This window comes from Cydia fagiglandana, chromosome 10 (assembly GCF_963556715.1).
Source record: "Cydia fagiglandana chromosome 10, ilCydFagi1.1, whole genome shotgun sequence".
In the NCBI taxonomy this organism is placed as follows: domain Eukaryota; kingdom Metazoa; phylum Arthropoda; class Insecta; order Lepidoptera; family Tortricidae; genus Cydia; species Cydia fagiglandana.
This window is the reverse complement of record NC_085941.1, coordinates 2,283,816-2,298,163: the sequence shown is the minus strand read 5'-3', so window position 1 is coordinate 2,298,163 and position 14,348 is coordinate 2,283,816. Positions and strand designations below refer to the sequence as shown.

At 39.1% G+C, this 14,348-nt stretch overlaps 2 protein-coding genes across 2 annotated transcripts in view; both read right to left on the bottom strand.

Moving 5' to 3' along the window:
• LOC134668059 (kinesin-like protein KIF20B) overlaps window positions 1-14,348 on the bottom strand; it is a 430,310-nt gene that overhangs the window by 393,205 nt on the left and 22,757 nt on the right. The gene's annotated exons all lie outside the window — the stretch shown is intronic.
• On the bottom strand, window positions 1,473-13,948 carry LOC134668394 (pre-mRNA-splicing factor Slu7). Its single transcript, XM_063525877.1, has 12 exons — window positions 13,666-13,948; window positions 13,326-13,480; window positions 12,978-13,070; window positions 11,525-11,714; window positions 10,257-10,339; window positions 9,703-9,848; window positions 8,956-9,139; window positions 6,612-6,757; window positions 6,399-6,504; window positions 4,677-4,809; window positions 2,756-2,928; window positions 1,473-1,704 (listed from the first exon to the last, which is right to left on the bottom strand). The coding sequence occupies exons 1-12, from the start codon at window positions 13,832-13,834 to the stop codon at window positions 1,531-1,533; spliced, it is 1,752 nt and encodes a 583-aa protein (XP_063381947.1). The 5' UTR covers window positions 13,835-13,948; the 3' UTR covers window positions 1,473-1,530.

The window sequence follows — 14,348 nt, the reverse complement described above, 5'->3', positions numbered from 1 at the left end:
CCCGTACTTTGGATCTTTTGAAATCGAGAGTGTAAGCACGTAGTGATTATATTCTCTTTGGTGTAAGCTTGCTCCATGCTAGACCGCATCGGCACGGTAAGATTGGGGTCAAATGCTTACCTTTATACAAAAAATACTTCTAGGATTTTATTCATAGATCAAACGCCGAAGTATTAACGCGTGTGTGTGACAATTATAGAAAGGTCACATGAACTGGCTTCTAGGGCAAAGAATATAATACTCACTAGGAGAAGAACGATAACTCCATACAAAAAAATGTCCCCAAACGTTTACACGTTTATACTAGTAGCGCCTTCGTTGTGTACCAAACAATAAAGTTGATAACCGGTTTAGCCTGGCGGGTATTGGTATTATAGGTAGGTATATAGTAATTCTGTTGATAATCATATCTGTTATATTCATATCACGAAATATATGAAAGATGCAAATAAACCCTTGTTTGTGGTATTATCAATTGATTTAAATAAAAGGCATGTTTATGTTTATAACATTATATATATTATTTATTAAAAAATGTTTTACATATAAAATTATACACTGAAAACTGGCAACTGGCAACTTAATAAAAAAATAGACATTAATAAAGCGCATTCACAAAGTTTTCAGTACCTTTTATACAAATAACATTAGGCATGCCTACCTATTACACTTTACACACAAATACACTACACTTTACACACGGCATTTTACACAGATTTCCAACTTGTATTCATACATTTCTTCACGGTTAATTAAATACGCTTTCCAGATGCGTTATGACTCTGTTCCTTCTGAACCCACTAAAGTTGTAACTTTCACTCTAGCTGCTTCAACAGCCGTTGCTCCGCATTTAGCACATTTTCTATGTGCATTGCTGTAATCCATGTAGGTACAGACTTACAGTCTTAAGTGGTACGTAGCGGTACACGTTGTATGTATTATTTAAAGAGTTAATAAATAAAATTTTCGTTATGAACTTTAACCACAGCAGTTGGACAGAGTCATTGACAAATATATTTTTTATTATGGTGGGTAGACGTACCTACCCTCCATATATTTTAAGAACATTGATAAAGACAGTTGGAAGCAAATATTCATTATAAAACTTAATCGCATGTAATTAAGTTTTAAGCGTTTTAAGTCCCGTTTTATGATTAATATTGTATAAAATTCGTGATAATTTAAATCAGAGTTGGGAGCAATTTTGCTGTAGAAAAATGTTTTTATTTTTATTACTCGCAACTTTTTCCCGGAGGCCAACGCACACATAGAAGCTTAAGGCGCACACATGCGCAATTATTTGGGGACATAACTTTCTTAGGAAGTGAACAGGCCTTGTTCTAGGGTCTTTCGTGCTGTGTTATTCTAAGTGTAGGCTTCTCTTTAGTACATCCTGTTGTAGGACCCATGTACGACCGCTTGCACTCTTCCACAGATAACAAAATGGAGGAACATTTATTAAATAAACTTGACATGATTTAGAGTAATTTTATTTATTATTCCTTATAATTTATAAATTTAAATGTTATTTCACATGAACTGGCTCATAGGGTCCTCCTCTCGCTGTCGTTTCATCCTGTAGGCCTCCATTTCTTCTTCGGTAGGGGCCTTGGCCTCGTACATGCTGTTGTAGGGCCGCTTTCGCTCGTCCACAGATAATAAATATGAGGCGTGTTTCTGCTGCCTTTCTTCCGCTTCTAAGGCCTGTGTGGGTAAACAAAAAACATTATACTTTGACGCATCATGATTCTTAGAATTTTTTTATTTATCTTTAGAATTGTGAATGTAAATCACATATTTAATTGGGTACACAGTCACAGTACACCTGTGTATTAATTTGACTTTTCTAACCCCTTAAGTTAAAACTATTGTTGAAACAAATGCCTACAACTGCTAATTATAATATGGCTGCTAAGGGTGGTATTCCAACTATCCAATTTCATTGTCCAAATTGTATCACGTCTCACATTTTGCTTTAATGAGAGAGTGAGACGCATTGACATTGGACAAAGAAATTGGACAGATGGAATACCACCCTAGAGTTATAGTTTTTTCAAAGCCACCGAACAAAAAATAATCGGCTTTCTATACCATCTAGTTGTGTTGTGTACAGTCGACGTCAAAGATATTTATACCTTACTCCTTTGTAATAAATATAAACTTCTCCAGTGTTGCCAACTTGCCATAAATGATGCCAGATCTGGCATATTTTCACTTGCTTTGGCACCAAAATTTTCCATTTAGCATTCCATTATCTGGCATATTTTTTAGCATTATTTAGTCTAAGCCAAGTTTGCACCAACTTGGCAGCAACAATATGCGCATCCCCTTATGTTATGTGGTTTATATTTTCATATGAATTTTGACTATTGTGGACGGATGGACGTCGACGGACTATATAAAGTTGCTCAAGCAGATCTTGACAGTAGAAAAAGGCGAAAACTTGATAAATGTATGTGTTTTAAGTGTCTAATTTCAAGTGACAATTTAGCATATTTCAAAAAACTGGCATAATTTTGGCATAATCTAGACATTAGTCTAGCATTTTTTCAAAATCCGAGTTGGCAACACTGAACTTCTCTCTGACGTCGACTGTACTTCCAAATCCAAACTTGTTGTTATTGGGTAGTGTAATTTTAACGAGTCAACTTTGCTATATCCTCATATATATTTATTTTTAAAGGCTAGGTTCTTACTTGTATTCTATTAATACCAGCCGTGAAGCGAATCTGCTACAAAAGTAACTGTAACATACCTTTTTCAATTTATCTTCCTCCTTCTTGAGTTCCTTCTTGTCCTTCTTCCTCTTCTTCTTGGACTTCCTCTTTTTCTTCTTCTTACTCGTCTTCTCCGTCTTGGAGCGGTGGTCGGGCTCCGAGTCAGAGCTGCTTGAGCTCGACGACGATGATGATGATGACGAGGATTTTTCTGAGAAAAAAAGATTGATTATGTACGGAGGTGTCCATTAAAGTGGTATCTAGATGGGACAAATCGACCGATTTGATCAGAAATTAAATTCGCGTCAATCTCCAATTTTAGATTTATGGTGATATCAGAGCCCTCTAAATTAAAAAAATGCCCCAGAACGAAAATAATGGCCTCACAAATTGGTATTCTTGCGTCAGCACCTCATTTAATCGGTAATGTCGGTCCTTATCGACGGTTGAATTCGGCGAGCGGCGAAATTGGTATTTGCATTCGCATCTCCTGATTCGATCGGGCAATTTAATCAGATTGGCGAAAAATTGACTAATCTGGATACGCCTTAAGTGAGGGGTCACCTTTTGGGGATTTTTTTGAGTAGAGGTGTCACACAGACAGGGGCTACGTTCCGATTTATAATACAGTGAAACCTGGTTAAGTGGGACCTGGATAAGTGAGAAACCTCTATAGCTGGAACTCATGGTGTAGTCCCGACACTTTAGCACTGAATTACCTCTGTTACTGAGATAAAACGAACCTTTATAACTGGGATTCGTTGTTGTGATTTTATAGTCTCATTTACCTCTATAATTGAGACAGACAGTGTATTTTACCTCTATTACTGAGACTTTATTTATAAGATTACATTTTCCTAATTGTTTTTTAGAATTTTATAGGGAATTTACTTCTGTATCTGAGATAACGTCAATCTATGACCTCTCTAACTTGGACTTCATTGAACAATTTCCGTATTCTTACTAACTTTTAGTTTATCCACAAATTCCGCAATTGCCTAATTGTGTCTAAACAACTTCAAGTTTGATTTTGTTAATTTATGTAGGTAAGTAGTTAAAACTATCGAAACGAAAGCTGAAATTTTGATCAGTAACACGAAAAAATTAATTTTTATTTATTAAATTTCTAATACGCAATGAAGTCCGTATCAAATTTAATTTTGAAATATCTATCCTTTGGAGAATCATTCAAAATAAATTCAAAGAAATATTTAAACAGACTTAAAAATGTTTAGGGACAAGGATTATTATCCCTTATTTATTTTTAAAGATAATTAGGTACTCTATTCTCACCTCTATTAATGGAGCCCTCTGTAAATGAGACAGAAATTTATTTGTACCTGGCTAACTGGGAGCCCGGGTAAGTGGAAAACCTCTTTAAGTGAGACAAATTTGCTCGTCCCTTGAGATCCCACTTATCCAGGTTTCACTGTATATAATGTTATATATATTTATATATTATACATATATTTTATTTTATTAGAAGACAAACAGCGTTAACAAACAATATAAACTTATATATAATATTAACTAGGATACAATCATGAAGCCAATAACAGGTCTTCCTAACTGTATATGTATATTATCTATAAATCGTTATTTTTAATATCGTGCTAATATAGTATAGAGGGGTCCTGTCATTGTAAATTTTGTAGTCACAGTAAATTTACTGCCATCTATCGGCACACGTCTAAAACTCAAAATGAAAACGTATAAAATTATCAAAAAAATGTATATATATGGATAAATGATTTTATTATTTTTATTTCATTTTGATCCATGTTCATTCACTGATATATATGTGTTAAAATTGTTAAATATTAAACGGTGCCGTCACGCCATCTAGCCGAGTATAGGCTAGAGGTGTGTACGGCATCTATCCAGGAATGACTTTTTCCTTAGACTTTATTCATCTTATACGAAACTACATAATATGTCTTTGGTGCTAGCAATACATACCTTTTTCTTTTTTATCTTTCTTCTTCTCCGCCGGCTCTTTAAAAACGGCGCTGGAAGAGGACGCCTTTCCGGTGTCTGCGTCCTTAACTTCCAGTACTACAGACTTGCCCGCCTCGCCCACACAGTATGACATCTGCAAACAACCGTGTTGAATATTAACCTTTTAACCATTTAAAATTGTTCACGCTCGTGGCGCCGCCGGTATGAAGCCGGTATGAAGTAGGATTCCGTACCCAAAGGGTAAAAACGGGACCCTATTACTAAGACTCCACTCTGTCAGCTCTGTCACCAGGCTATCTCAAGAACCGTGATGTCTATAGTTCGTCTTTTTTAGCATTAGAAAGAACTCCGCAGAAGCAAGCGTGCAGTTTTTATCAGGCTCGTTAATTGTTAATAATTATTGAATTATCTAATGTAGCATGGTCAATACATAAACTTCTTTGTAATTTTACATGTATGTAAGATGTATGATTATTGGCGCAATAAAGAATATTTACTTACTTACTTACATATAATTTACTTCAAATTGTTACCGCTAAAAGTGCCAGATTTAGAACCACAAGCGAACTTCTGCGAAGTTCTTTCTAATGCTAAAAAAACGGACTATAGACAGTCGACATTTTCACAGATGATGTATTTCTTTTGCCGCTATAACAACAAATACTAAAAAGTACGGAACCCTCAGTAGGTGAGTCCGACTCGCACTTACGATCCACGACCATACGATCACTTGATGAAAATGGTTGTCCACACTATATGTACCTTGATAAAGGAGTGGCAACACTTGTAGCCCCACTGTCCGTCGCGCCAGTACGAGCCCCACACTGACGTGTGGTTGTTGATCAGCACGTCCTCCTCGTATTTGTGACTGTAGCACGTACCTTGATAAAGGAGTGGCAACACTTGTAGCCCCACTGTCCGTCGCGCCAGTACGAGCCCCACACTGACGTGTGGTTGTTGATCAGCACGTCCTCCTCGTATTTGTGACTGTAGCACGTACCTTGATAAAGGAGTGGCAACACTTGTAGCCCCACTGTCCGTCGCGCCAGTACGAGCCCCACACTGACGTGTGGTTGTTGATCAGCACGTCCTCCTCGTATTTGTGACTGTAGCACGTACCTTGATAAAGGAGTGGCAACACTTGTAGCCCCAATGTCCGTCGCGCCAGTACGAACGAGCCCCACACTGACGTGTGGTTGTTGATCAGCACGTCCTCCTCGTATTTGTGACTGTAGCACGTACCTTGATAAAGGAGTGGCAACACTTGTAGCCCCACTGTCCGTCGCGCCAGTACGAGCCCCACACTGACGTGTGGTTGTTGATCAGCACGTCCTCCTCGTATTTGTGACTGTAGCACGTACCTTGATAAAGGAGTGGCAACACTTGTAGCCCCACTGTCCGTCGCGCCAGTACGAGCCCCACACTGACGTGTGGTTGTTGATCAGCACGTCCTCCTCGTATTTGTGACTGTAGCACGTACCTTGATAAAGGAGTGGCAACACTTGTAGCCCCACTGTCCGTCGCGCCAGTACGAGCCCCACACTGACGTGTGGTTGTTGATCAGCACGTCCTCCTCGTATTTGTGACTGTAGCACGTACCTTGATAAAGGAGTGGCAACACTTGTAGCCCCAATGTCCGTCGCGCCAGTACGAACGAGCCCCACACTGACGTGTGGTTGTTGATCAGCACGTCCTCCTCGTATTTGTGACTGTAGCACGTACCTTGATAAAGGAGTGGCAACACTTGTAGCCCCACTGTCCGTCGCGCCAGTACGAGCCCCACACTGACGTGTGGTTGTTGATCAGCACGTCCTCCTCGTATTTGCTCCTGAAATCATAATATATTCACATAATTATAGTGTCACAATAAAAGAAATATGATAAAAAAAATCTTTCGGGCGTTCAAATGGTTATAGGGGCAGAATTATGACTTACTTGGCAAGTTGTTTCTCAGGTCCGTTGGCGACGGTTCCGTCGCGGTTGTACTGCGTGAAGACCTCAGTCTGCGCCAGCAGGAGCTCTCGCGGGGGCACCTTCAGGTGTTCCTCGCCTCCGTACTTCTCCAGTACTGATTCTTTCACCTGTAAATAGACACGAAGTTATTTAGTGAGAATTGTTTAGAAAAAATGTGGACCAGTCTGGTCGTTGGTAGAAGAAAAATCTTGGTTAATTGCACATTTAGGATTTTTGCTAAGTCAAAAGCGCCATCTATCGAGCAATTCGTTCGTAATGTAAACGAAATTGGTACAGTACAGTATGTCTGGGTCATTTTCCCAAGACAAATCTTAATAGCGCGTTTTAGAGCTCCTTCCCACTGACGTGATTTAGTTTTCTGTAGTATGCGTGCTCGTGTGAACCTTACTATAGTAGCACGTATACTACTAATTAGTGTCCGACCGAAACCGAACCTTTTGTAAACTTGTGAAAATCGTTGAAAATATGTTACAAAACCGCTTTTTAGGCCAATTCGTAGAAATTAACTTATTTACAATTTTCGTAGGACCGAATAGGTTTATACCGGGCTGGACTAAAGCAAAGGGGGTGCAGCACTTAGAAAAAAAATCATCAGAGTGATGTTATTATGATACCTATTTTCCATGATGTTATCCTAGAGAATACGCTAAAATACTAAAAAAATCTGTCTTGTATAAAATTTGGACTAATCCATTCAGTCATTTTCAATTTAGAGCAGTTCAAATTCAACTCTGGATTGTCAAATGTTTGAAAGTTTTCTAATAATTTGTTAGGCCAAGTGGTGAACATGTTAGACTAATATGTTATACATTTGTAATCTACTCACAAAACCCTTACATTTGGTACCCCACATGGTATGTTTAAAAGAAAATAGTTTACAACTTTGTACTGCCGACTTTACGACGTCATAGAAACACCTTTCCACCACTTTATGAAGCGACAACATGCATTTTGATAATCAGTAGACCATGCTGATTCCAACAATACCAAGTGGTATTGTTGGAATCAGCATGGTTTAAACCATGATTTCGGTATAAACCTTTTTAGTCCTACGAAAGTTGCTATTCTTCAACTTGGCCACTCCACTAGTTATACACATTAATGGTAACATTCCATTTCTAACCGCAGCTGCACTACCGGTACTGAACGCGTCGCTGTCATTGTCAATTTCCGTAGTAAAATTGACAGTAATCCAGCTGCGGTTAGAAATGGAATGTTACCATAAGACTGCGTCGCCCGTCCAGTGACGCCTTGATTAGGGGAATTGTATTTTATAATAAATCAATTAATTCAATCAGTTTATTAATATTGTTGTCCTACTTGTTCCCCTACTTTTGATTTTTGTCACATGTATAGTTTCATAGTACGAAGTACCAATTAAGTTTCGGCCCGGCCGAAAGGTTCGGCCGTTTTTTGGCCGAAACCGAAACTACAGCCGAAACATGATTTTTTGGCCGAAACTGGCCGAAACCGAAACCGAACCTTCGGTCGGACACTACTACTAATACGGGATCCTGCAGAAAACCGTACCCGCAAAAAACTGGATGTCAGTAGAAAAGATCTCTTAGAATTTGAACTACATGGAACAGCGCCATCTATCGACCTATTCACAGACTAACAATAAATGGCATGTCCGCGGTCATTATTCCACGAAAAATCTTTATAGCGCGATGCAGGATTTTAACAACACTGAACAGCGCCATCTAGCTTTGAATTCGTATACTAAATTGTCTGAGGTCAATAAACTTGCAAAAACTCTCTACAGATGTACTGCGTAATTGTTTTACATCGTATGTTCTCGGAAACGTTCGTTTTTGTCATGCTACTTCAGTCGACCTTAGTACTTTTTGTATCGAGACCGCCTGAAATAGCAAGACACGTTCGTACGTTTCCGTAAAAAAAACCAAAGATAATAACTATGCACTACATCTCTACTATGACTAAAGACTGATCAAAGTGCTGGGAGTTGAGTGAGGAGTTAAATCTCTAACGATTTCGATGAAATTTGCTAAATGGGGGTATTCGGGGGCGAAAAATCAATCTAGCTAGGTCTTATCTTTGGGAAAACGTGAATTTTTGAGTTTTTATAAGTTTTCCGGCAAAGCTCGGTCTCCGAGATTTTATACTACATAAATACAAGTGGAAGAATACGACGACATCAAAAGGACTGAGGGAAAGAAGTGGCTCCAGGTTGCACAGGACCGTGACGAATGGCGTAAAATGAAGGACCTACACCCGAAGGGTAGATAAGGGCTAAATAGAAAGAGAGAGAGAGAGAGAGAGAGAGACAAGTGTAAGTACTGACCTGCGTCTTGAACTTGTGGAACTTGTCGTGGTACTCGCGCTGCAGCACCTGCAGCTTGGTGGGCTCGGCCAGCAGGTGCACGTCCACGCCGCGCGCGTGCGCCTCCCACGCGAACAGCTGCGCCGCCGCGTGCGCGCGAGTGTCGCCCGTGAACCGGACGAAGTTCTCGCCCGTGTAGTCCGACCTGGGCAAATGTGACCTCATTTGACAAACTGTACAGTCGCCATCAGTTATATCAGGAGCGGCCAAGGTGCTCACAAATATCTGAACACGCCTCTATTGTCAGGGCGTTAGAGTGCGTTTTCAGATATTGTGAACACCTTGACCGCTCAGATATAACTGATAGCGACTGTTTAAGTAAAACAAAAAAAAAGAAATTGTCGAAACTTGAATCGGGAAAAAAAGAAATTGTCAGAACTTGGATCGGGAAAAAAAGAAATTGTCGGAACTTGGATCGGGAAAAAAAAATTGTCGGAACTTGGATCGGGAAAAAAAGAAATTGTCGGAACTTGGATCCGAAGTTAAGTCAACTCTATATCCTAACACTTTAAACTTTCCTAATATTTAATTACACAAACGGGTCTTTCTGTGACCGTTTATTAACATTAGTTACCAATGTTACCATTACCATTAGTTTCCGACGTGATATAATGAAATTATAAAATAATTTCGCGATAGACCCGTCTGTAAACGTGTGTAATATGTGTTCAAAACTCGAAAGTTTTAAATATATTGATAATAACTTACTCGGCAGTTTCAGGATTGGGATTGTCCCTCATGGACCGGGTCTTGGGGTCGTAGTAGGCCGAGTTCGGGTCGAGGTTCCGCAAGTACTTGGCCGTGTCTTCTCGGATACGCAGGTTACGCACTGTGATGCGCTGCTTCGAGTCCACCTGACAAATAATACAGTGTTTTTATCGTGCTCCTAGTTCATATTCCACTATATATATGTTTTTAGGGTTCCGTACCCAAAGGGTATAAACGGGACCCTATTACTAAGACTCCACTGTCTGTCTGTCCGCCCGTCTCTCTGTCACCAGGCTGTATCTCATGAACCGTGATAGCTAGACAGTTGAAATTTTTACAAATGATGTATTTCTGTTGCTGTTATAACAACAAATACTAAAAACGAATAAAATAAGTATTTAAGTGGGGCTGCCTTTGCAACAAACGTGATTTTTTGCCGTTTTTTTCGTACGGAACCCTTCGTGCGCGAGTCCGACTCGTACTTGGCCGTTTCTTTTATTACCATTAAGTCTCTCGGTTTTGAAGCATTCTACTTGTTATAACTATTTACACACCTTAGTACCGGGCATGTCCACTTCATCCACATATTTGTCTTCATCCTCCTCCGCATTATCATCATCTTCCACTGCTGTTGGATCTGGAATTAAAATTATTTATCAGAAAATTTTAAAACTTCTGAAACATTTCCACCAAAACAGAACCATCTAAACTCAACACATTTTAAATTAAGGACTTCTAACTCCTATCCTGACATTACTTTTACGAGCTCTGATGCAAATGATTTCGTCTAGTTCTGTGCAACAATTTTGTTTATTTTAATAAATTTTACACATGAACATATAATGACCCAGTAATGGGAACCATAATAGCAATGTTTAATGTAAGTAGTTTATTTTGATCGTATAATAAAATTGCATGAGACTTTTATTGCTGAAAAACAGGACTTTTCAAAAACGTTGCCCAAATCATATTGTCCTCTCTTACAGCACTGCTGCATGCATGGGCTCGAAACAAAATTGTCAGTACATTGGCAGAGCCCTATTGCTTTCCCTGGTAATAGCCCTTTTCACATATGTTGTAATCCTACCCGTCAAAAAAAATATAATCAATCATTATTATTTTTCTTTCAGTACAAACGGTATTTCTTGTATTTGGATTTAGTTATTGCAGAGTATTACCATATAAAATTAAATTACATTAGTATAAGCATTAAATATTAGTAATTTTTAAACAAAAACATTATTTTTGAACAAAGGCGAGAACCTCAAAAAATGGGTTCACCTGACGAAAACATATGCATCGGGGCTCGTACCTGTATGTGTGTGATTTCAAACCCTTTTCTCTTCATAAATTTTATTGTTGAAGTCTTTTAATAGACAGTATTTCATTGTACAAGTATTTTAAGGAAATAAAGTAATGTTGAACTCTTTGATTGCCGCAACTGTCGTGCGTAACGCGTCATCGTAAACACTGTCCAAAAGCACGAAAGTCGATGTTGGGCTGTGGCACAAAATAAATAATAGTGCTATTAGGTATAGAAGACCCACTCTCTAACAAAACGCGCCTGTTACGATCAGGACAGATATGGCCGTTAGGTGGCGACAGCGCCACGCACGGCTTATGGCTTTTTCCCAAAATTGGTGTGGAACGGATGTACTTTTAGCTACTTGTAGCAAAGCGACGCTCTCTGACAAGAGTGTACGACTAAGGAGGAGCAAAGCGACGAAATCGCGGAGTGAGCCACGCCTGGCTGTAGCCACGCGCGTCAGTTGACGTCTTTGCGGTCAACGGGTCAAAGTTACAAGGCTGCTTTTAAAAATACCTTGTTCCAACTTCTTAGCCCTCAGCTCCCTTTTAGCCTCCTCAATTTTCTGGTACTCTTCGATGATAGCCTTGTGTTCCGACGGGTCATAACCATTCCACCTGTCCCTCTTGCCGTCATAACTGAGGTTCAGGTTGGGCTGGTTGAACTCATCTGGTGCTATGCCTGCATTTGTGTATTTAGCGCCAATCTGAAATAGGAAATGAAAATAAGACTAAAACTATAAATAGGTACTCTGCAAATAAGCGGTAAGAAATAAGCAGTTTTGACTTATTTACAATATTAGTGGTGGTAATAGCTATTTTAACTCTTCCAAATTTTAGGTATCTATGTCAAACGGTCTCTGAGAAAAAAAGTCAAGCATGAAGCTCAACACCAATCAAGATGGCGGTGCACTGTTGATCCCTCTGGCCCATCTAGGGGACACAGGACAATAACACCACATTGCACCAAACTGTCTGTCACCGTTAAAGCGTTTGCTAAATTTATTTGTATGGGAAATTCCGTACTTCCCTACTGTTTGACGTTAAATGTGACAGTCTGTTAAATGTGGTTGGTGCAAGTCAAGTAAGTCATATAGCAACGTAAATATGTTTAACATTAGCATAGTAATTGGTGTACACCGTTCTTATGAATTCAATTTCAATTTCAAAGCCTTTAATTTCGAGCATACAGTTAATAATAATATTTAGTACAGTTTTAGTTATTTGTTCATGTGTTTGCAGCAACCGTCGGCTCGACGTGTCCTTTTGGCACAAAGGCCTCCTCCAATGCCTTCCATGCCTCTCTGTCTCTAGCTAGTCGTGTCCATAGTGGACCAGCAGTTTTCCTTAAATCATCTGACCATCTTTTGTATTGTCTGCCTCTTTTCCTTTTTGTGTTGTAGCGTGGGGTCCACACAGTCAGTATGTTTGACCACTTCTGCTTTTCCCTGAGCATGTGGCCCGCCTACTTCCATTTTAGAGTTTTTGATTTTAGAGTAACTCTTCTTCCTCGCGTTATCCCGGCATTTTGCCACGGCTCACATAGGAGCCTGGGGTCCGCTTGACAACTAATCCCATGATTTGACATAGGCACTAGTTTTTACGAAAGCGACTGCCATCTGACCTTCCAACCCAGAGGGGAAACTAGGCCTTATTGGGATTAGTCCGGTTTCCTCACGATGTTTTCCTTCACCGAAAAGCGACTAGTAAATATCAAATGATATTTCGTACATAAGTTCCGAAAACTCATTGGTACGAGCCGGGGTTTGAACCCGCGACCTCCGGATTGCAAGTCGCACGCTCTTACCGCTAGGCCACCAGCGCTTGTTGCAGAGTAACATCTTCTAATTTTGTGATCTCTCTTATTTCCGTCGCCCGTTTTCTGTCTCTTTTTGTGTACCCTAACATGCTTCTCTCCATTCCCCTCTGGCATGTTCTTATGAATAAATAAATATAAATTAGTTACTTACCTTTCTAGGTCTGTCCAAACAATCTTTCTTCTTATGTGTCATGGCTCCACAGTTTTCACAGGCCCCTTTCCTGAATTTGGTTGCTACTTTGGTCTGAAAAAATGCAAAGTAAAATAGTTACTGTGTTTACTGTTTATAGGTATCATATTCCGTAAATAAATTTTAGTCATTGCCTGAAACCTTATGAGTACACTAAAGAGTAGTTAAAATGAATGATAGTTGAGTGTATAAGTACATAATTATATTGTCAGGTTATTTAAAACATAATTTAATCAGATTGAACCACTTTTACTAGGTGATGCTGATATCACATAGTGCATAGAAGAATGCTTGTTTTACAATACTTACTGTGTCAACACCCTTATTGTAAAATGTGTCAAGTTTGGTAAACTGGGCCTCCCTATCCTCCTGAGGCCGCTGATGCTTGAGTGTTGGCCCGGACGTCCCATAATACCATGGTGCAGAAGATATGTACTGTGGAATGTGCGGGTTTATATCTTTTCCTGTAATACAAATGGACAATATCATACTTTACACTGCTAAAATAACCAACAACGAGTTTCAAGTTATTAAATAAGTTTTATTGAGTAGCTAATTTCAGAAGAATTTAGATACTTTTCACGTCAAAGCATAAAGAAATATTGATCACTTTTTTAGGTTAGAAAACAATAACGAATCAAAGTTATACCTGTTTCGTCGACGGCAGCGGGTGCAGTGCCAGCTTTCCGAGCCTCCTCTAGCTCTTTAGCCTTCCGCCAGTCCTCGCGGGACTTCTTTTTAGGCTCATCTTCTTCTTCACCAGCGTCGTCTTTATTGCGCAATATCTGCGACACAGACGCTCTTGTCGTTGCAGCCATTGTGGCTTAAGTTTTAAAACATTTGTGTTAACTTAACACTAAGTAGAAACAGTATTCTAAATAAATAAAAAGCTGATGCGATGAACTCGTCTTGTTTTCAATGCGAGACGTATATCGTCAATCGTGTTTGACAATTTTGACATTTCAAAATGCCATAGATAGTGAGGATGATTTTTAGCCATTCAATAGTTACGGCAACTATACACGACCGGATTTTTGTCCAAACCAAATTAAGTTCTTCTACTGCACAAAAGTTGGCGCCACTAATATTGTTTAGGGATACGTTAAAACAAGCTATGTTTAAAAGTTTACAAATTATATATTTAACCGTTACATTAAACTTTTTTTTAACTTTCTCCTGAGTTAGAGAGCTCACTAAATAAAGCAGTAAAGTGATAATTTTCATACACACAAAGCTACAATACAAAAACAGAAAATAGCGGCACCCTACAAACGCTTTTGTATAGAAATTGTAGGTCTCCTATATGTATTTACTGATGATGATGGATTTTAA